This window comes from Achroia grisella, unplaced genomic scaffold, assembly GCF_030625045.1.
Source record: "Achroia grisella isolate CSIRO2021 unplaced genomic scaffold, CSIRO_AGI_Agris_v1 utg149, whole genome shotgun sequence".
NCBI lineage: Eukaryota > Metazoa > Arthropoda > Insecta > Lepidoptera > Pyralidae > Achroia > Achroia grisella.
In genome coordinates this window covers 3,178,902-3,202,698 of record NW_026712644.1, presented here as the reverse complement: position 1 = coordinate 3,202,698, position 23,797 = coordinate 3,178,902, and the positions used below count along the sequence as shown (strand labels likewise).

General features: G+C 35.2%; 2 protein-coding genes across 2 annotated transcripts; one reads left to right on the top strand and one right to left on the bottom strand.

The window, feature by feature from the left end:
• The first annotated feature begins 353 nt into the window (after nt 1–353).
• Nucleotides 354–3,754, top strand: LOC131840850 (uncharacterized). The gene is made up of 3 exons (XM_059189049.1): nt 354–470; nt 2,750–2,984; nt 3,561–3,754. Exons 1-3 carry the CDS (start codon nt 432–434, stop codon nt 3,719–3,721), a joined length of 435 nt encoding a protein of 144 aa, XP_059045032.1. The 5' UTR covers nt 354–431; the 3' UTR covers nt 3,722–3,754.
• Nucleotides 3,755–18,028: 14,274 nt separating this feature from the next.
• On the bottom strand, nt 18,029–23,200 carry LOC131840832 (uncharacterized). Its single transcript, XM_059189027.1, has one exon. The coding sequence runs from the start codon at nt 23,198–23,200 to the stop codon at nt 18,029–18,031; it is 5,172 nt and encodes a 1,723-aa protein (XP_059045010.1).
• Between the last annotated feature and the right edge of the window lie 597 nt (nt 23,201–23,797).

The window sequence follows — 23,797 nt, the reverse complement described above, 5'->3', positions numbered from 1 at the left end:
ATCCGATAGTTTCGGATAATTTCGGTTACAGATATTAATTTTTTATGGAATTTCAAAGTAAAATCAAATCATTGCATAGTATAAAATAAAGTCGGAAGTCGCTGTCCGTCTCTATGTATGGTTAAATCTTTAAAACTACGCAAAGGAATTTGAAGCGGTTTTTTTTGATAAATTGAGTGATTTTGTCGACGCTGAAATAGACTTTTCTACTCTATGTATAGAATGTACAAAGTCTCTTATATTCTACTGATAATAATAAATAGATTAACTCGTTTTTTATCGTTACATCGCAAATTATCAATACTATCTAGAAAGATAAGAAATAACTTTAGTATTAGTGTATTCATATCACGATTAGTATAATAATAGTGCAGTTAGAGCATAAGACTTAAATTTAAATTCGTTTAATTAATTTAATATATTTTTTCAAAATGGCGGGCGTGTACGTAGCTGACAACAACGGTGTTCAGGTACTTTTTACTTTTTAATTTTCTGGACAAGCTAATGCCATATCGATCATACAGCCTTATTGTTGCAACTCTTTGCACGTTTTTGTATATTTATTTTCGTATCGATTTTAAATGTCTTTTTATTACAGTTTTAAGAATTGTCATATATTTTATTTATATAACTTTAATGCGCACAGTACAAAAAGTAACAGTACATTTGGCGGACTTAACACCATGCGATATTTTCTACCAGTCAGCTACTTCTAAAAGTAGACTTCTAAATAGATGGCGATTTTATTGCCTCTTTTTCAAATTAAACAATAACAATAAATAACTTTAGTATTAGTGTATATTCATATCACAATACTACAATAATAATGTAGTTAGTTAATTATAATTAAATTATAAAAAAATTAAAAATGGCGGTTACAGACAATAACGGTGTACAGACAATAACGGTGTTCAGGTATTTTTTGATTTGCATTTTTTCTCGTCGATTTATCAATTTGGATACGTGCGGTTTGGGCGTGAGATTTCCGGTTTCATTCCATAAAATGTGTGACAGGTTTCGCTTTTATATCGCACATTGGATAGATTGTGTTAAATTTAAAAAAATATACGCAGTATAGACAATGACCTTCATAAAAAAAAAGAAATTCGGAACTAGAAGAAAGAAAAAAAGATAGAATATCTTTGAGAAAAAAGGTAGAAGTAATGTATTCCAGTTCAAAAACATGATTAAGTACATAATATCCTGTAATCTTTTGTTTATGTATGTGCTTGTAAACTATATAATCCTTAGTTAATATTATAATGCGAAAAGTAACTTGAACTATCTGTCTGTCCGCCGCCCTTTCACGCTAAAACTACTGAACCGATTTAAATTAAATTTGGTACACTGATAGTCTAGACCCTGAGAAAGGACATAGAGTACTTTTTAATGCGTAAAAACAGTAAGGGGTTGAAAGGGAAGAGTAAGAGAAGAAGTATCGTAATTTTTAGAGCTAGAAGGTTGATACTTATTTTTAGGCTGTTGATTAAATATAAATAAATATAACATTTAAAGTTTATAAAAAAAAGTATCCTTAAAATAAATAGGGCATGACAGTTCTAATGGAAATCATTATTTTTGATGGTAAACCGATGAAACTTTTTATAATTAGCCTAAATAGTAAAAAATGCTATTCAAGGTCACTATTCCACGCGGATGGAGTCGCAGGCACAGGTAGTATGCGTATAATTAAATTCAATCATTAAATTCGATTACAAAATTTGACTGTATATTATATATTTGACTGTATATATCTATGGAATCTAAAATTTTGTTATCAAATATATTGAGGACATGTTGATAAAAATTTGGACATTTGATTTCTTTTATATATTACTAACTGTGCCTACGGTTTCACCCGAGATAAATTTGAATAAAAAGGTTATAGGCTATATTTTTTTAATTGAAATTTAACTACTTTCTTGTTTTAAATTCTCTTCTTCTTTTAAATTCCGATGATATAGGGAAAAAATTTTAATTATAATGTAAAAACATTTTACGTTCATAAGCGGCTAAAATATCCTACATGAATAAATATTTTTTTAATTTTAATTTGATGCATAAGCTATTTTACCGTAAAGTTTCATCGAAATCTGTTCGTTAGTTTTTGCGTGAAAGAGTAACAAATGGATGGATGGATAATCCATACTCACAAACTTATAAACTCACAAATATAACTAGCTTTTGCTCGCGGCTTCGCTCGCGTTAATTTATTCCTTTAGAGGTGGAATTTATCAAAATCCATTCTTAGGGGATGCCTACGTCATAACATCTACCTGCATGCCAAATTTCAGCTCGATCCGTCCAGTGGTTTGGGCTGTGCGTTGATAGATCACTATGTCAGTCACCTTTGAGTTATATATATTTAGATATTAGTAAGATAAAATATAAAATTCGGAGTATTATACATATACAAAACGAAATGTATACATAAATTTTAAGGATCATTGCTATGCGTTCAGTTACATTTATTTTCGTTACATTGTTATTATAGAAAATATCACATTCTTTTTTATTAAAATATTTTTTCTTTAAATAAACATAGCATAAGTTACTCTTTGCAATCAATACACAAACAATCATACTCATGCATACAAATGTTTGCACCGTGCGGGGAATCGAACCCGCTACCCACAGAAGTAAAGCTGTGTCTTAAACCGCTAGACCAGCGAGGCCGTCAAATGAGATTGTAATAATATATAAGGGAAAGATAATTCTTTCAAACTCTTAATCTATTTTAATTCCACAGGTCGCAGATGGCGGTGGCGGAATCAATGTAGTCGACAACAATTACCACGATGGCGGAATTCACGTCGCCGACAACAATTACCACGATGGCGGAGTACACGTCGCCGACAACAACTACCCTGCTCACGGCATCACGCTAGTCGACGACAACATCGTGCAGGGCGGGATCAACGTGGTTGACAATGGCGGAATCAACGTGGTTGATAATAATTTCGATGGCGGAGTCAACGTTGTGGCGTTTGACGATGGCGGTGTTAATGTTGCTGAATAATATGTTTATAGATAGATATAAATTTTAATTAAGTGTGCGTTGTATACAATATATATTTATTTATTTGCAATTAAGGACTTTTATTAAATTATAGATCCACTAGCTTTTGCCCGCGGCTTCGCTTTTGTTAATTTATCCCCTTAAGGGTGGAATTTATCAAAATTATTTCTTAGAGAATACCTACGTCATACCAGCTTTATGAATGCAAAGTCTCAGCCCGATCGGTTTAAAATTGACAAAGTTTCATACAAACTTTCATCCCCTATTTTATCCCCTTGAGGGTAGAATTAATCAAAATCCTAGCTTAGCGGATGCCTACGTCATAACATCTACCTGCATGCCAAATTTCAGCCCGATCCGTCAAGTGGTTTGGGCTGTGCGTTGATAGATCACTATGTCAGTTACCTTTGAGTTATATATATTTAGATTATAGATATAAATCTAATGTACTGTCAGTTTCGAATGTGATTTGAGCCGAATAATACTTACAAGAAATTCGCCACTAACTAATATACATATGTATATATATAAATATATACAAACAACTACCCTGCTCACGGCATCACGCTAGTCGACGACAACATCGTGCAGGGCGGGATCAACGTGGTTGACAATGGCGGAATCAACGTGGTTGATAATAATTTCGATGGCGGAGTCAACGTTGTGGCGTTTGACGATGGCGGTGTTAATGTTGCTGAATAATATGTTTATAGATAGATATAAATTTTAATTAAGTGTGCGTTGTATAAAATATATATTTATTTATTTGCAATTCAGGACTTTTATTAAATTATAGATCCACTAGCTTTTGCCCGCGGCTTCGCTTTTGTTAATTTATCCCCTTAAGGGTGGAATTTATCAAAATTATTTCTTAGAGAATACCTACGTCATACCAGCTTTATGAATGCAAAGTCTCAGCCCGATCGGTTTAAAATTGACAAAGTTTCATACAAACTTTCATCCCCTATTTTATCCCCTTGAGGGTAGAATTAATCAAAATCCTAGCTTAGCGGATGCCTACGTCATAACATCTACCTGCATGCCAAATTTCAGTCCGATCCGTCAAGTGGTTTGGGCTGTGCCTTTGAGTTTATTTTGTATGTATTTATTTAAAGTTATAAATATGTATTTAAAGTTATCATGTATATAAAATAAACTTACATCTATTGTAATTTATTTTTAGTTTTATTATTTTACTTTTCGTAATAATTCGAGGAATTGTTATTACAGGGACTTATTGATGTAATGGTACAAACCCTTAAAAGTTATAAATTCAAACTAACAAGTAACATCAAGATTTTAAAGTACGTTAATTTAAAATTTAATGTACTAAAAACATTTATATCAATTTATGTTTACAAACGATATGATGTCTTAAATGTTCTTTCATTAAATTATTAATTTAATACAATTTGATAACAATAATGGTAATACAATTTTCTTTTCCCCGTGTATTTGAAAACAATATGAAAGAAATTTTAGTTTCACAACCAATGTAAATAAACGCCTACAAAATAAAAATAGCAATGTAACAGTACAGCAACTGTGTTTAAGTGTTCCTAAGGCAATGGATATCGCTTTTTTCTTGAAGAAAAAAATTGCAGATAGTGTTATATTTATGGCACATATAAAATTAAGTGGGTAACAATATAGTCCACAGAGTAATTATAACTACCTTAACCTAAAACTACCTTAACTACCTAGAATGAGCACCGCCTTTATAAGAGTTGAAGCAAAATTGAATCTATGTACAACTTGCAATGGTTCAAAAAAAGAACAATTTCACACAAAATGTTTTATTGTAACATGGCTGGTATGCAGATGTGAACAAATACTCCAATAGACTACTGCTATTGAGTAAAAACAACATATGCATGATGACTAGAACAGGACACTGCAAATTAAAGAAGCATATGGCTGAACTAGGCCTATGCACGACAAAAATCTGCAGATTCTGCCAAACTGAAGAGGAAACGCTACTACACATCCTATGTGGTTGTAGCCCACTCATGCATAAACGAAATATCTCCTTTGGAAAGTTTACACTCTTTCCCGAGGAGATAAAAACCATCGCTCCTAAGAATATCCTTCAATTCTTGTCCCTGACGGGTCTAGGTAGCGAACTTTGAAAAAGGGCGAGCACAATACGTGACACCCCTAGTGTGTCAATCGTCCATAGACTAACAATTTACCATCAGATGGACCGTATGTCTTTTTGCCACCTGCCTGGTATAAATACATATATGTATATAAACTGCAAAAGTTAAATATCGAAATTCGTCGAATTGGGACCTCTTTTCTCTTTCTTTTCAGTTGTTTATGGCAATTGTGATCTAATAAATAAAAATACACTCACCAGTAGCTGAAAAACTCCGAGAGATCCATACAGTCGAGCTCTTTTCTATGTTCACTGTTCACTTCGTCTACGATGCCTGAGTCGACGTCCTCTTCAGAACTGGAACTGGTACCGTCGCTGTCTGTATCCGAACGCGCTTCGCTCATAGCGCCACGCGCGCGGGCTCACAACAATGTTCGAGTTTCGAATTTTTAAAAATTAAAACAGTGTTCAAATTTCGAAGTTTTAAATTTAATAGCACACTTGTTTTTGATATTTAAGTTTTAAAAATAAAATAAATTTCGAAATTCGAATTTTTAAAAATTAAGTCACACTTGTTTTTTATATTTAATTATTAAAAATAAAATAATGTTCGAATGTCGAATTTTTAAAAATAAAGTCACACTTATTATTGGTATTTTTGTTTCACACTTTGTATCCACAAGTCCACTTTATTCGTTTGTTAATTTGGTAATTATTTTAAATTACTCGCTTATTTTATGATTGATGTAATAATATTTTTTACTGAAAAGCAACGGATAGCTATGACAGTACATAACTTGTGATTCGAATATCAAATCAAACTATTGTGGTTAGGTACTATCTTTTTTAATATCTTTACATAGTATAAAACAAAATTGCTGCCGCTTTCTGTGCGCTTATATTTTTTAAATTACACGACTGATTTTAATGCAGTTTTCAACCAAGAATAGGGAAACCAGCAACACCAGGGGAATTGCAAGTACGTGCTTTTTTCTTGAAGGTTTCAACGTTGTATCAGTTCGGAAATACCATTGCTGGAAGGTGACTCCACAATGTGGTTGTGCGAGGCAAAAAGTTTCTGTAAAAACGCGAGGTAAAAGACCGCCATTCATCCGATAATCGGGATGGTATTTTAGTTTTTTTTTATACTTAAATAATTTTTTTATATCAGTTGTCTAGTACTCATAATACAAGTTTTAGCTAGCTTATATTGGGCCTAAATGACGCAAATGATTGTTTGTATTGATCTGGGTTTTTCTATGTATATTATGTATGTATTTATAAAAAATTGTACCTAAATATTTTATCAGTTGACTAGTATGGATAACACAAGTTCTGCTTAGCTTGGGACTAGATGGCGCTGTGTGAATTTTTCAATATTATTATTATTATCTAGACATATACATAAAATTGGAGTATCTGTTTGTAATATTGAAATAGCCGTTTTTACTACATGCATATGAATATAAATACGGTACATGTACCTAAATAATATTTTTTACAAATTTTGTCTGTCTGTCTATTTGTTCCGGCTAATCTCTGAAATGCCTGAACCGATTTCGACGGGATTTGGGGGGGTAGCTGATGTAATAAGGAGTACCTTAAGCTACTCTTGTTTAAAAATATAAAGTTATGTTCCACGCGGACGAAGTCGCGGGAATAGCTAGTTATGTAATAAATTAGATATAAATAATTACGATTATGAGATTTTTCAGGTGTCTCCATCACTCGGCACAATAAAGTACAGCCCCTGGCAACCGAGAGCAGCCCACTGGCATTTAACAGTTGGCACCACTGCGAGCTCCATTCGTTTAGTAACCTAATTATTTCTGCTGCCCTGGTAACTTCCTGCATAATTGGTCGTATTAACCGACTTTTAAAATCAATTAGTTCTCAATTCGGCCGTTTTTTTATGAATCAGCGACATCTAGTCTTAAGCTAAGCAAAGCTAAGATTTTTTTTTGTAAATACATACATATTACACATAGAAAACACCCAGACCTATACAAACAATCATACTAATGAATACAAATGTATGCACCCGTTCGAGGGATCGAACCCGCGACCATCGGAATGCTAAACCACTAAACCACCGAGGCCGTCAATGTGAATGTGTGTTAATTTCTGAAGACTTTATACAGATAGTTGTGTTTTTGCTCTGAGTTTTCTTTTCTAACCTCTCTCTTACTAACTACTCTTATTTCATACACCGTGCATGTACAAATAGTTGTGTTTTTGCTCTGAGTTTTCTTTTCTTACCTCTCTCTTACTAACTACTCTTAATTTATACACCGTGCATGTACAAATAGTTGTGTTTTTGCTCTGAGTTTTCTTTTCTAACCTCTCTCTTACTAACTACTCTTATTTCATACACCGTGCATGTACAAATAGTTGTGTTTTTGCTCTGTGTTTTCTTTTCTTACCTCTCTCTTACTAACTACTCTTAATTCATACACCGTGCATGTACAAATAGTTGTGTTTTTGCTCTGAGTTTTCTTTTCTTACCTCTCTCTTACTAACTACTCTTAATTCATACACCGTGCATGTACAAATAGTTGTGTTTTTGCTCTGAGTTTTCTTTTCTTACCTCTCTCTTACTAACTACTCTTAATTCATACACCGTGCATGTACAAATAGTTGTGTTTTTGCTCTGTGTTTTCTTTTCTTACCTCTCTCTTACTAACTACTCTTAATTTATACACCGTGCATGTACAAATAGTTGTGTTTTTGCTCTGAGTTTTCTTTTCTTACCTCTCTCTTACTAACTACTCTTAATTTATACACCGTGCATGTACAAATAGTTGTGTTTTTGCTCTGAGTTTTCTTTTCTAACCTCTCTCTTACTAACTACTCTTATTTCATACACCGTGCATGTACAAATAGTTGTGTTTTTGCTCTGTGTTTTCTTTTCTTACCTCTCTCTTACTAACTACTCTTAATTCATACACCGTGCATGTACAAATAGTTGTGTTTTTGCTCTGAGTTTTCTTTTCTTACCTCTCTCTTACTAACTACTCTTAATTCATACACCGTGCATGTACAAATAGTTGTGTTTTTGCTCTGAGTTTTCTTTTCTTACCTCTCTCTTACTAACTACTCTTAATTCATACACCGTGCATGTACAAATAGTTGTGTTTTTGCTCTGAGTTTTCTTTTCTTACCTCTCTCTTACTAACTACTCTTAATTCATACACCGTGCATGTACAAATAGTTGTGTTTTTGCTCTGAGTTTTCTTTTCTTACCTCTCTCTTACTAACTACTCTTAATTCATACACCGTGCATGTACAAATAGTTGTGTTTTTGCTCTGAGTTTTCTTTTCTTACCTCTCTCTTACTAACTACTCTTAATTCATACACCGTGCATGTACAAATAGTTGTGTTTTTGCTCTGAGTTTTCTTTTCTAACCTCTCTCTTACTAACTACTCTTAATTCATACACCGTGCATGTACAAATAGTTGTGTTTTTGCTCTGAGTTTTCTTTTCTTACCTCTCTCTTACTAACTACTCTTAAATCATACATCAAGCTGCTTACTTTTTAAGCTAAGTGTGTTTTAAAAATGAAGGATATGGGTATAAATAATTGTGTATAGCTTTACGATGTCTTAGTCCTCTCTCTTACCTCTTTCGGTCCAAGCAGCTTGCTTTGTAAGCTGTCAGTTTTAAGGATGTTGCTTATGAGTTAAAATATGATGCCTAGCAAAGGGATGGCCGATATGTGTGTAACATAATAGAGTACTAGCTGTGCCCGCGACTTCGTCTACGTGGAATAGTGACAGTACTATCAATCAGACTGTGTAAATTATTGAACAAACATAGTGACATCGTAGACATCCACTTCGACGCAATCCGTACATATAAAATATATACGAACATTTAACAGCTCCATTCCTTTTTTTTTTTATATAACTTTTGTATATTATTTTGCATGCCGTGCTCGCCTTTAAATGATTGTACAATTAGACCATAACCCATCACATGTAATTAAATTAATTGTATAATTGTAACAATTGTTGGTGATCCTAAATAAAATTAAAAAAAAATCCATCCAGCTTTCCTGGATGGATTGATAATACTACAGATACAGAAACTTTCGCGAAGATTATACGTATTTATTTACGACTAGCTGCATAAAAGTAGCCTACGTTACTCCCTATTACATCAGCTACCTGCCAAAAAAAGTCCCGTTAAAATCGGTCCAGCCATTAACCAGAGAATAACCGGAACAAACAGACCGATAGACAGACAGACAAAAATTTTAAAAAGTGGTTTTTTGGTGTATGTACCGTATTTATATTCATATGCATGTAGTAAAAAACGGTTATTTCAATATTATAAACTGATACTCCAATTTTATTTATATGTATAGATGTATAGATGTAATATTGTGGATGCAGTAGGTACATACGATGTAACTAAATATAACTTGGCTGACATTTCCTGAGCAAATGCGTTTATAATTTCTACTTCTAAATAGTCATTACGAACAACAATAACTTTATATATTAAATATTTAACATTGGGTAAATTTACCCAATGGTAACTTTACTGGTGCCCCGCCAGCGTGTAATGTTATTACAGGCGGGTGCACCCTTCCATTATACAAGACCTTCGGTTCTATAATACATAGTGTCAACCGTGGCCTATATACATGAACAGTACCAAACATCACCTAACTGCCTGTAACTTCATGATATCCTGGTACTGTCACTGTATCACAGTCAGTATTTTATAAGGGGATGGAACTGACCTGACCTCATGCTCATTCTATCATTCTCCACTGATGCCCTGTCAGCGTTTATCGTTATCACAGACGGGTGCACCATTTCATTATGGAAGATCTAATATATATAGTGTGTCAACCGTCATCTATATCCATGAACAATACCAAACACATCACCTAACTGCCTGTAACTTCATGTTATCCTGGTACTTTCACTGTATCACAGTCAGTATTTTATAAGGGGATGGAACTGACCTGACCCCATGCTCATTCTATCATTCTCCACTGATGCCCCGTCAGCGTTTATCGTTATCACAGACGGGTGCACCATTTCATTATGGAAGATCTAATATATATAGTGTGTCAACCGTCATCTATATACATGAACAATACCAAACACATCACCTAACTGCCTGTAACTTCATGTTATCCTGGTACTTTCACTGTATCACACTCATTATTTTATAAGAGCTTGGAACTGACCTGACTTCATGCTCATTCTCCACTTACTTACTTACTTCCCCGCCAGTATTTATCGTTATCAAAGACGGGTGCACCATTTCATTATGGAAGGCTTAATATATAGAGTCTCATCTATATACATGAACAATAACAAAGACATCACCTAACTGCTTGTAACTTCATGTTATCCTTGTACTTTCACTGTATCACACTTATTATTTTATAAGAGGATGAAACTGACCTGACCTCACGCTCATCTTGTCAACCTCCACTGGTGCCCTGCCAGTATTTATCGTTATCAAAAACGGGTGCACCATTTCATTATGGAAGGCCTAATATATAGAGTCATCTATATACATGAACAATAATAAAGACATCAAACAACTTCATGTAACTTCATGTTATCCTGGTACTTTCACTGTATCAAATTTCTTATTTTGGCAGAAGATGGAACTGACCTCACCTATCATCCTCCACTGGTGCCCCGCCAGTGTATACCGTTAGTATAGGCGGGTGCACAATACCATTCGACCTCGTTACCCATTGTTTAACCGGGATAAAAAGTAGGTCTATATACTCCATCTGAAATGCTACGCGTTATGCCAAGTTTCATGTTAATTGATTGAGCAGTTAGGGTGCCAAGAGGTATCAAACACACTTTCACAATGATTATTATATATATTAAAACTAGCTGAACCGCAAACGTTGATTTGTTATTTCATTACATAGTATAAAATAAAGTCGCCGTCGCTGTCTGTCCGTCCCTATGTATGCTTAAATCTTTAAAACTACGCAATGGATTTTGAAGCGTTTTTTTTAATATATTGAGTAAATCAAGTAGAAGGTTTATATATATATATACTAGCTGTCCTGGCAAACGTTGTTTTCTTTCTCACACATTTATTCTCAAAAGATTTTTGTCGGGCACACTACACTTTTTTCACTAATCAGTAATGTTATAGGAAAATTGTTATACCGATTACTTCGCCTATTCCTATGTTCTTATACCTTTACCTAATGACCTTTTTTTTACTTTCCAAAAGGGCCCCGAATTCTTGTGTGCTCAAGGGCCCCAGCCTAGTTTAAGACGGTGCCATTACACCGCTGCCACCATTTCTCCATATTGGCTATCCAGTTCCAACAGCCTGGCAATTAGTATACTTCTAATCATCTATAATGTCCTAGTATCTGAAATTGATCTTTCTGTGATCTTTTTAATTATTAAAAAATATCTTTATTCATGTAGGTCTATTACAGACTATTATGATATGTCAAATCTACCATCAGTTCGGAGTAATTTCGAGATGAGAAGAACTGACAAGAAACTCAGGTCGTATTCTTTTCAAATAGATGTTGTACATGTTTACAATAATACAGATTCATTTTAAATTCATATTTGGGTGAATAGAGTGACCATCATGCAATTGCTAATGGAAAAAAAAAACATATAACGTCGATCTCAAATAAATGGGATAAGGAAGAAGCAGATGGTAATGAACTGTCGCTAAAAGATGTGAACAGCATGATGGACATTATGATTATACCTCTTTAAATAAACTTTTTAATTTTTAATGCTGGCAATTAAAAATATTATGTTCTTAAAATAACTGACACCAAAAACTCAGAATAAAAATGAGATCTATCTGGAAGTTTTTTTTAATTGCTTTATAAATGACGGATTTATGAAGTATAAAACATTAAAAAAATATATGCTCTTCTATATATTCTATAAATTTCAGGCGTCCATAGACTACGGTACCATTTACCATAAGATGGGCCGTATACCATTGTATAATAGTATAAAAAATATATAGGAGTCGTTTAAAAAATTTCAATATATATATAATTTATACCGGATTTAAAAGGAGTTAGGTTCAAAATAATATAAATGACAAATGTTAAATTTATTGAATGAATTTTTTTATAACTGAAATGATAAAGAAGGTGTTGACCAACCTGATGGTAAGTGGTAACTGTTGCTTTTATACATTAACAGCACCACAGATCATGTAAAACTTGGGATACCACTCCTGCGTTGCTATTCCAGAGTACTAAGATGTCACGCCTCTTATCCTGTAATTTCACTGCCTAATCTGCACCCTACAACCGAAACAGCTTACAAAGCAAGCGGCTTGGCGCCTGAAATATGTGAGACTGAGGTACACATGCAGACGATTGTAGAAAGTATCTCAATATATTTACGTTTGGTTTTCCAATGCCTACCAGTCGAAAGCAAGAATCAATTAAGGAAAATTTTCAAATTCATAAATGGAAGATATACAGAAATTAATATACAATAATAGCACAACCTAGAAAATATCGTATAAAAAAATATATTATTTTTATAGTGCAACACTGACAAAGAATATTTTTAAACACATGCGCATTACACTACAATAATAATTTGTTACGCACGCACACACTCACTTGAAGAACAATGTCCGCACTTGGCCTTATTAAGGCCTATTAATTTAAAAAAAGAATCGCACAACCACAGATTTTTGTGTAGTTTACAACACTACTTTTTAAACCGCCGGAGCCAAAAGAAAAAAAAAGCACTACTATTTTCTTTAAAACTTTTTAAAATTTTTATATGGATACTCGAATCATCAGTTATCGCGATATAAAATTTTATTTTTTTATTGCAATATTTTTATTTTGGTCCGTAGAATTATTTACACAAGTATTTTTTTACACTGTTTTTTTAATTAGCACGTACGTTGGTTTTGTTTGCTGGCGGTCACAAACTGGATGCGTTTTATTCGCTCTACTTTGACTAGAAATAACAGAGGATGCATAGAGATGCATTGGTATTTTTTTCTGTAGAGATTGACGATCTCGCCTGTACTAATTGTATTCGTATACGCTGTCACACTGTATAGTTACAGTATGTAATATATATTATCTGTGGTTACAGCAAGGATTACCTAACATAGGAATCCATAGGCTATAAATGGAAACCATCTTTTCTATTGAAATTTTGATATTTATAAATCTTAATGGCTATTTCACCGTTTTATGGATGTAACCGGGTTTCCTAGATAATAATATTAAATAAGATATTTTGACTCATGAAATTCCATCCATCCAGTGATTTGGGCCCGATTCTGTTAAGTATATATTCGTTGTATTCAGCTATGGCAGACTTATATTTATTTATATATATTGAAACTTTAAAATAAATACAATATATAAATGTGCATATGGCGAACTTAACTCCAAAGGGCGTAGTCTACCAGACAACCGTAAGTTAACAAACACACCTACACACTCGTGAGTGTTAGTGCCTATATTGCTTTCATTTGACCTAAGTACGAACAGATACAACCACAATTCTTTTATTCTCAGTCAATACACCAAGGTGTATTCTGTCCTTAGGAGAACACAAACTAAATTATATATTATTTACATAAGTTATCGTATAGTATATACATATATCTACCAATTTTTGCTTTGTAGAAGACTAAAATTACAGCACATAGCAATGAAGTCTCCATACATTCCTTGTTCGTTTTCCCGCCAACTGCGTGCAACCTGCACCAACGATAGTCTATTTTTATTTTGGGTTCAACACTCGGCCCATGTACAGATTATATTTATTATCGAGCTTACATTACTAACTCTTATCTGTGGCGTCGCTCGTCCCTTTGTCTCCTGTTCTTGTAGGGTTTGCTGTTATTTTCAGCCGCAGTTTGCTTACTGAAACTGAGGTGTACCCCTCAGTTTTACCTCTTTCCGTCGCCATGCAGTTTTGTAAGCGAATTATGGTAGTGAAATTACAGGTTAAGAATGCATGGCCTTTTAATCCTTCAGAATGACAACGCATGAGTTCACGGATGTGACATAACGTGATGAAAGAAAGAAATAAATTCATTGTCAACTAATAACAGGAAAAGAGGATTATTAGTAATGTGGATTAATTACTCTATTGCTAGCGACTTACCATCTCAGGATAACGTCCTCGCAGTTCCCTTGAAATCATCGTGATAAATTTTCCAGGAAAATTTATCACGATGCGCTAATTGACCAAGTCTTGTCCATCTTATTATACTCTACTGGTGCGGGGGGAAAGGGGATTTTTAATAATGTACGGTAACGGAAACCATTTACCATCAGATGGTCCGTATGCTTGATTGCCACCATCGTAGTATATAAAAAAAAGTGGACTAATGACCCCATTGCTAGCAATATACCATGTCAGGTTGACCTCCCACTGTTCCCACTGGAAACTATACTGATAAATTGCTGGTGAATTTTATTTATTTATTTACGTCATACTAAGCGAGCTTTATACTTTCGCATTTAGGAAAATTGTATACATATACACACACATATGCACACTAATTGAAAAAGGAAAAAAAACAATCTTAATTTTACATACTACATAAATTATCTACTGCCATCCTACTAAACACCAGCAAATTACAAGTCAATATCTAGATCTGGAAATCGATTAACTACCTTTGAATAGACTCAATGCCAGAGAAATAGGTCTGTTTGACTAGCTCTATCGAGCTGGAGCCTGTTTCGCCAACTGTCCTGATCCTATGTTTGTTATCATTCTCCACTGGTGCCCCATTAGCGTAGGCCATTAACGCAGGTGGGTGCACCATTTCATTATACACCCATCTACGATATAAACAATTATATTCATGAATACAAATATTTGCAACATGCGCGGTTTCGGATCCACGACCAACAGAAGTACAGCGGAGTGCTAAACCAAGAGGTCCGCGGAAGTACCGAGTCACTTGTCACACATGAACAATCACCTGTTATACTCTGGCACAATGTCACACTATATCGACCCACCTCTTTAAAGAGTGACGTACTTCAGAATTGGGCAAATATTTTCGACGAAGAAACGACGAATTCTTGCCAGCCGTGTTTTTTTTATTTCCAATGCTGTTGGCCGCAGCCAGCCTTTAATAGCTTCACCGGACGATAGGGAGCGAATGCAGATGGCACTACAAACCAAAGGAAGGACTTATGTATAGAGCTACTGAAGGGTAACTTCTGCCTGATGGATACGACATTAGTCTAAGGGTAAGCTAGCGATTCAAACCTCGACTCAGGTCGTCGGGGGCAACATGTAAGAAATGCGTGGAGGTCTGGTGCCACTAGTCAACATCATTACCAAATCGCTCCCCCCAAATGTGTATAATAATAATAACCCAGGACTATTCACACAGAGCCAACTAATCCCAAGCTAAGTAGAGTTGGATACGACTTCAGTCAAGACAGTGAATGTACCAGGATAACATGAAGTTACAGGCAGTGAGGCGATGTTTATATAGGCGACGGTTGATACTCGGCTCAGGCAGTTAGTTTTGAGCCCAGTTTGAATTGGACGGGGGATTTGATGGACCCGTGTCGATAGATACGACTTTAGTCTGAAGGCACCTTAGGGACATAGGGTTAAGGCACATAGACTTTCGAACTTCGGCTCAAGACGTCGAATTTCGATCTCCATTTGAATTGGACGGTGGTCCAGTGTTGCCGCCATTAATTATAGCATCTTATAATAGGTGTAGAATAGAAATTGTGCGTCAAATCCATTATCTGGCCGCCAGCCATGATCTTAATTAGAGCATGGGTCATAGACATAGATAGAATATAACGACGTAAGTCTCTCTACCTGTACGGGATTATCAATATACTTGCTTTGTTCAACGACGCTGCTTGCTTAGAAATAGAAATCTTTATTCCAATAAACTTTTTAATAGTCATTCACTGCTCGATCACATCGGTGCCAACTCTAACGACATTTTGAGCTATCTTATCAGGCCGTTGGGACTCTCCGCTACTTGGCACTTATATTATTACTTACTCTTATGGCGATTAAAGTATGTCCTACTTGTTTCTAGTAATAGTATGTTGGTAAATGGTACCTATATATACAGGTGGATTCGGGCTCTGATGACAGGCCGGTTATTTTATTGTTCCTCGTAACTAGGCAACTGTGTTGCTGCGTGAACGTAGTTAATTCCCCACATATATAATGAGATAAGTGCCGAGTTTCTTGTCATTTTTTTTTGTTTTATTTATCCGTAACGGAAAGGCAAAGAGTCTAAGCCCATACAGCCGTTGTCTTTGGTATAATTTCTATATTTTAATTTCTTTTTTCCTTCTTCAGATATCTTCTACTGTGGAGACAATATATTCATAGATTGGTTTGTATGTTTCTTGATTTTTAAGTAAAGTCTGAATAGTGCGCAGGATATTCAGATCCTTGTAAATGGACATTCTTCTGACAATAAACTTTAGATCTAGATCAGGGATGTTAGCGAGCTCCGTAACCGTAACGGAAACTATCGGATATCCGATATAAAAAAATATCCGTAACCGTAACCGAATCCGAAATAAAAGTTTCGGATAATATCCGGAGCCAAGAGCCTAATTTTGACACGTTATGTAACCATTTTATTAGCTATTTGTATTTTACTTTTGAAATTACTTAAAAATTAATATCCGTAACCGAAATTATCCGAAACTAACGGATAATCCGAAATAATTTCCGTACTTATCCGAAACTTATCCGTATCCGAAATTTTATATCCATAACATCCCTGCTCTAGATATAGATTTTGATGTATGTATACCCTTACAATTATTCATACGGTTTCGGTTGTTTAACGGTTTAGCATCGCGCAATATTTACGATTGTCGTGAATTGATTCTTTTTCATCAGTACGTTTGGTGGGAAATTGAAGATTAAAAATGAAATTAGTCTATGATATGTTATTTTTTTATTTATATATTTATTTACTCAAAAATAACAAAGTACAGATAATATATTTCCTTATAATTATTGTTATATTGTAAACTGATTAGTCAATGCTTGTACAATATATATATTCTAGTATATAAACAGTATCCGGCCCTATTGTAAATGATGATAGTATGGCTGTATAAGTATATAAATATATTGTATAGGCAGCGCGCATGCGAAGCTGCGCGCGCAACTTAAAATGTCACTTTGTTGTCTCATATAAAACTTAAATTAGATAATCATTTGCTTTGTAATGTTATTTAAATATACATAAATATAATCCAGATTAAGCCCATTATAGTATTGAAAACGAATTGTTATACAAGAAAATAAAAGAAAGAGATAAAAAGTCTAAATGGGTCACTGTTTTACTCGAGGCCAAGAAATCAAACAACACCGAATTGGATAGTAAACAAAGATATATTCGGGTGTAAATCGAACTCGATAATTACAAAATTCCGTACAGAGGTCATAATCAAAGAAAACGAAACTATAGCGCGTTGTACATTTCACCTAGCGCCATCTAGTATAAATATTGAGAACTTTAATTGATATTGGTCGAACATTCCGCCCACTAAGAACCAGTGTTCTTAATGACCGCCCACCATGACATTTATACACAACTAATAAAGTAGGCAACCAATTATTTTTTTTTTTTTTTAAAATGAATATACATATCTAGAGAAATAGAACTAAACATCGTAATGAATACAACAAATATCTTCGCTAGATACTCCGTACATCAGCAAGAATCAAACACTAAATTATACTCTATTAACAATGTGACTAAAACAAATGATACAAACAAAAAACAAACAACGCATTAACAAATCCTTACTAAATGCCAAACAATTAAAAGAAAACAAACAAAGCACAATTACACAAATTAAACAATTACAGAAAATCAATTTTAAAATACACATTTAGACATGCAGACTTATAGCTATATAACAACTTATTGAACAACTGGCAAAATACAAAGTTTCGATACAGGTCTTTTTATACAATTTTCTTTACAGCGCAAGGTGACAACTCTAGTTATATTGTCTGGACCAGGGTGCTTTTTCTCAATTCGACCGAACAACCATCTACTTGGAGGAAGATCACCCTCTTTAATTAAAACAACTTGGCCTATTTGAGGTTCAGGAGTAACTTTCGTCCATTTATACCTGTTGCAAAGTGTTGTGAGATATTCTCTTGACCACTTACGCCAAAAATTTTGAGTAAGTTTCTGCATGAGTTGCCATCTACGCAACATGCTGCTATTATGGTTCATATAATTGTTTTCTGGAACTGTAACAAGCGGTTCCCCAATCAAGAAATGGCCTGGTGTGAGAGGCAAACTATCCTCCTGACTAGTGGGTAACCTGTACATAGGTCTAGAATTCAAGCATGCTTCCACTTGGGCCAACAATGTGGAAAGCTCCTCATAGGTTAAGGTGGTACCATCAAGCACACGTTTCAAGTGATACTTTGTTGATTTAACCCCTGCCTCCCAGATACCCCCGAAATTCGGAGCGCGGGGAGGTATAAAATGCCATTCGGTTCCTGTATTTGCTAAACATTGAGCAACTTCATCTAAAATACTCGACTTTTCAGCCTTAAATAAAACACGTAGCTCTTTTGATGCGCCCACAAAGTTCGTGCCGTTGTCGCTCCAAATCTCCTGACAGTGGCCTCGACGAGCCACGAATCTCTTGAAAGCTGCAATGAATCCTTCACTCGTCATATCACTTACCACTTCCAAGTGGATTGCGCGTGTCACCATACACACGAAAAGGCATACATAGCCCTTGAAACATCGACATCCGCGACCCTTGGATATTCTAACGTTGATAGGACCGCAGTAGTCAACTCCACTTCGGCTAAATGGACGGCTCGCTGTAACACGTGAGCTTGGTAAATCACCCATGAAGGGTTGTTGGCACGAGGTACTATATCGAATACATGTAATACACTTCTTAATATATTGTCTAATTATACTCCTCACGTTGATAATCCAGTACCTGGTACTGATATAATTATGCATTAATTGTGGTCCGCCATGCAGCGTTTTCTCGTGAGCATCTGCTACAATTAACTTAGAGATATGATGATCACGCGGCAAGATTATAGGGTGTTTCGCATCATAATCTTCTTGACTATGCTCTATACGTCCACGTACTCTCATTATATGTTTATCATCTAGGAATGGACACAAAGACAATATTTTACTACCTTTTGGGATGGATCGACACTTCATCAACTGTTCAATTTCAATGGGAAAGGATGAGCTTTGGCAGTGTTTCAGGCAAATGTTCAGACTATAATTTAATTCAGCAGCTGTAAGATAGGAAGGTAACAATTTTCTATGTTTCAGTTTATTAACGATCCTCAAACAAAAAGCAATTACTCTTATCAACTTATTGAGTGATGAATATTTAGTCCAGACAGGTAGTTCATCATTACTTCGATCTGAGACAGCAAGGTAAGATTTAATGGCTTTTTTCTCCAAATCAGTAGACAAATTCTCAATTAGAGGAAACTCGTAATAGGATTCATGTAACATCTGCGGTCCATGCCACCATAATCCATGCTCGATCAATTCCCCTGGCCTCAATCCTCGAGACGCACAGTCAGCAGGATTTTGATTAGACTCAATATGTGACCATTGACTGCTGTCTAAAACCTCTAATATTTCAGTTACGCGGTTGGCGACAAACGTCTTCCAACGGTTTGGTTCGCCTTTCAACCAGGCTAAAACTATGGTTGAATCAGTCCAAGCACGTAATTGAACCTTGGATACATTCATGACCGATGACACTTCCGATAACAATTTTGCCAAAAGTACCGCGCCACAAAGCTCTAAACGAGGTATGGAGATCTGCTTAATGGGAGCAACCTTAGTCCTCGCTCCTATCAAGTTAACATGAACTTCTCCAAACTTGTCTTTAATACGAGAATAAACGACTGCACCATATGCATCGTTGGAGGCATCACAATATCCGTGGATTTCTATGTCAGTGGTATCATATGTTGCGTGCATCCACCGAGGTAATTTGACTTGATTAAGTTTTGGCAATTCTTCTCGAAATGAAATCCATTTATCTAGCAGATCAGATGGCACTTCCTCATCCCAGCCAAGTCCTGCAAGCCAAAGCTTTTGAATGTATATCTTCGCTTGAATAATAACCGGTGCAATCCAACCCAGTGGATCAAAAAGGCGAGATATATCGGATAAAATGACTCTCTTTGTAATTGGCTGCATTTGTGGATGTAATTTAATAACGTACTCAAATTCATCAGATGAGACATTCCATGACACTCCCAAAATTTTGACCAAATCATCTGTCTTAATCACCAAGTTTCTGTCTGCTTTGTTGTCTTCTTGAATTTCTTGCATAAGTTTCTGACTATTACTTGCCCATTTCTGCAATTTAAATCCACCTCTGTCTAATAATTCGACCATTTGATTGTATATATCAACTGCTTCCTCTTCCGTCTGACAACCTGACATAAGGTCATCCATATAAAAATCTTGCAGTACTCTATCAGCTGCCAAAGGGAAGTGCTTGCCTTCATCCTTGGCGACTTGTTGAAGTGACTTTACTGCAAGATAAGGCGCAGAAGAAACTCCAAAAGTTACTCTCAGGATACGGTATTCCCTGAAGGGCTCGTTTGAATTGTGTCTCCACAGAATTCGCTGATATCTGGTGTCTTCGTCATGTACCTTAACCTGCCGGTACATCTTGATGATATCTGCCACAAAGCAAATTGGATAAGTACGCCACTTCATCAATAGATGTCTCAACTCTCCCTGCAATCGTGGACCGGTAAGTAGGTCATCATTCAATGATTTACCATTATTCCCTTTACACGAAGCATCAAACACCAGACGAACCGCTGTGGTTGATTTATCTAACCGAACAACAACTAACAACGGTAAGTAAACGGCATCTGCTCTAACCTTTTCTCTTTCTTCAGTTATAAGTTCCATGTGATTCATATCTATATATTCTTCTATTACTCTTGAACATTCCTTTCTTAGAATTGGATCCTTTTCTAACTTTCTTTCCATAGTCAGTAATCTCTTTTTAGCTATTTCTTTAAAATCCCCTTGTTCGCAATCAGGATTATTCTTGCGAAACGGAAGTCGCACAACATAACGACCTGATTCATCCCTGGTTGTAGTCTTTTCATAATACTCTTCACAAGCTTTATCTTCTTCTGACATGAAATTCTGCTCTTTACCAGACTCTAACTCCCAGAACTTACGCAATATCTCATCAGAATTATCCAGCGAATGCATGCTAACTATGCTGGAATGGTGACAATGATGGTTTACTTCTACTCTACCGGATAATATCCACCCCAGCTGTGTATCTTGAGCAGTGACACTGCCCTTTCTAATAATATTATTCGTTAGGATCATTCCATAAACATCCGCCCCTAGCAACAAGTCTATCTTACTAGGTGTACCATAACCGGGATCAGCCAGAGTTAAACCTGATAATTCTGGCCAATCTTGAATATTAAGTTTTTGAGCTGGTAAACTGGATGACAAAGCGTTCAAAACATAGGCCTGAATTTCATAACTAAACGAGGTATAAATGGACTGTATCTTAAAAATGACCATATGTTTGATGGATAAGTTAAACTGATCTCCACCCAAGCCAGATACTATTCCTTTGAAAGGAATTTTACGAAGCCCTAATAATTGAACAACACGCTCCGTAACGAATGAGGCTTGAGAACCCTGATCCAGTAATGCTCGCAGTGTATAACAATCTCTATTAGTGTCCACGTGTACTAAAGCCGTAGCCAACATTACTTGACCAGGTGATGATATTGAGCCATTAGCAAAATGTGTTGAAATTCGACTTGATTCTTGAACCTCCTCTCTCTGCACATTTTCTTGCTCTCTGTGCTCGGATTCATTCGTTTGATTTAGTTCCATATTAGACGATGAACTCGAATTTCCCTCAGGGTGCAGTAAAGAGTGATGTCGCCGTCCGCAACGCCTACAAGTGGTACGTCTCTTACATCGGCTCACTGGATGATTACTTCCAAAACAGTTGAAGCATAATTTATTTTTCTGAATAAATTCATGACGACTTTCATAACTCTCATTACAAAACTTTTCACATTGGAATAATAGATGACTTTCTTTACAAAAGGAACAGGAGATTGCGGTGACACTAAAAACTTTTGGTCTCTCTACTTTATCATCATTTCTCTCGTTATTATGAAGACATTCCATAGCCAAAAACCTGCATTCTAGGAATTTATTGAATTCCTCTAACGTTGGTAATATGTCTGAGTGGTCACTGATCCTGTGCTCCCACTGCACTCTAGTACTATTATCTAGTTTTAATGACACAAGATGTATAATGATAATGTCCCAAGAAGATGTATTCACTCCTATATTAGATAATGCACTCAGGCAATCATTTGTTGTGTCCAGTAACTGCTTGATTCCATTTGCAGACTCTGTCATCAACTTTCTTTGACCGACCAGTCTCGTGAGAATTGAATTAGCAATATAGCGCCTATTATTATATCTCTTTTTTAGCTTATTCCAACACTGTGTATAATTAGCGTCTGTGATTGGGATATGACGTAATATCTGTTCAGCTTCTCCACTGAGGTGTGCCTTTAAGTAGTGCAACTTCTGAACTTCTGCTAAAGATGTATTACTGTCGATCATAGAAACAAATAAATCATGGAAAGACTGCCATTCCAAATATTTTCCTGAGAAAATTGGTAAAGAAATTCGTGGTAAATGAGCAATACTACTTCCAGAAGGCGAGTTTGAAGATTGATCTTTACTGTTCTCCTCTTTTTCCTTTGGTTCATCTTTTTTTAATAATGCCATAGAATCTTGGAGTGCACATTTAAATTCAACATATAATTCTTCAACTTCATCAAATAGACTTAGTTTAAAATAACTTATATCTTTGTCTGTATCTACGGCTTCTTTTAAAATATTCCGATGATTTTCTTCAAACTCCCGCCAATTATTATTTAAAATATTTAATCTCTCTGCAAAATATCCATATGAACTACGACTTTTTGACTTTTTATAATTGCTATAATTTTTATTTATTTTATCTTGAATACTTTTCTGAATTTTCATTAAACCTTCCATTTTTGTTTTAGTAAAATTGCCAATTGAAAGTTGAAAGTCAATTAATAACCGTTTGCACTGAGTCTTAAACGATACACTGGGTGAGTGAGCATAAAAAAATCCAAATGTCTATTCACAATGTCGCACTGATTACTAAAGTTCAAGTTATTAGAGTTAGTCCAATAATCACTGAATGTTACAATATTTAAAATCACAAAATTTCTCTAAGTTTTTTATTAGAACCCGAAAATTTTACAAGTGTTTTTTGCATTTATTTCGCTGTTTTCGGGCATAGGTTCCCCGTCTCACACAATTTTGGCGAAATATTCTAAGTCCAGTTCACTAATTATTTTTCTAAGTCCCTAAGCTACTCCTAACCAATAATAACTTGATTGTACTTACAGTTCGTCCCAGCTACTTACGACACTAAATCACTAGCTCACTCACCACCGAACTTCACTTCACTAAAGTACCACTAGAGGTCGCCACTGTCCGGGTCGAAGGCCAATGTTTTACTCGAGGCCAAGAAATCAAACAACACCGAATTGGATAGTAAACAAAGATATATTCGGGTGTAAATCGAACTCGATAATTACAAAATTCCGTACAGAGGTCATA

Coding starts and splice junctions, on each gene's coding strand:
- LOC131840850 (XM_059189049.1), top strand. CDS start 432: ATGGCGGGCGTGTACGTAGCTGACAACAACGGTGTTCAG. Junction 471..2,749: donor CTGACAACAACGGTGTTCAG/GTACTTTTTACT, acceptor TTAATTCCACAG/GTCGCAGATGGCGGTGGCGG. Junction 2,985..3,560: donor TGGCGGAGTCAACGTTGTGG/CGTTTGACGATG, acceptor AAATATATACAA/ACAACTACCCTGCTCACGGC.
- LOC131840832 (XM_059189027.1), bottom strand. CDS start 23,200: ATGGAAGGTTTAATGAAAATTCAGAAAAGTATTCAAGATAAAATAAAT.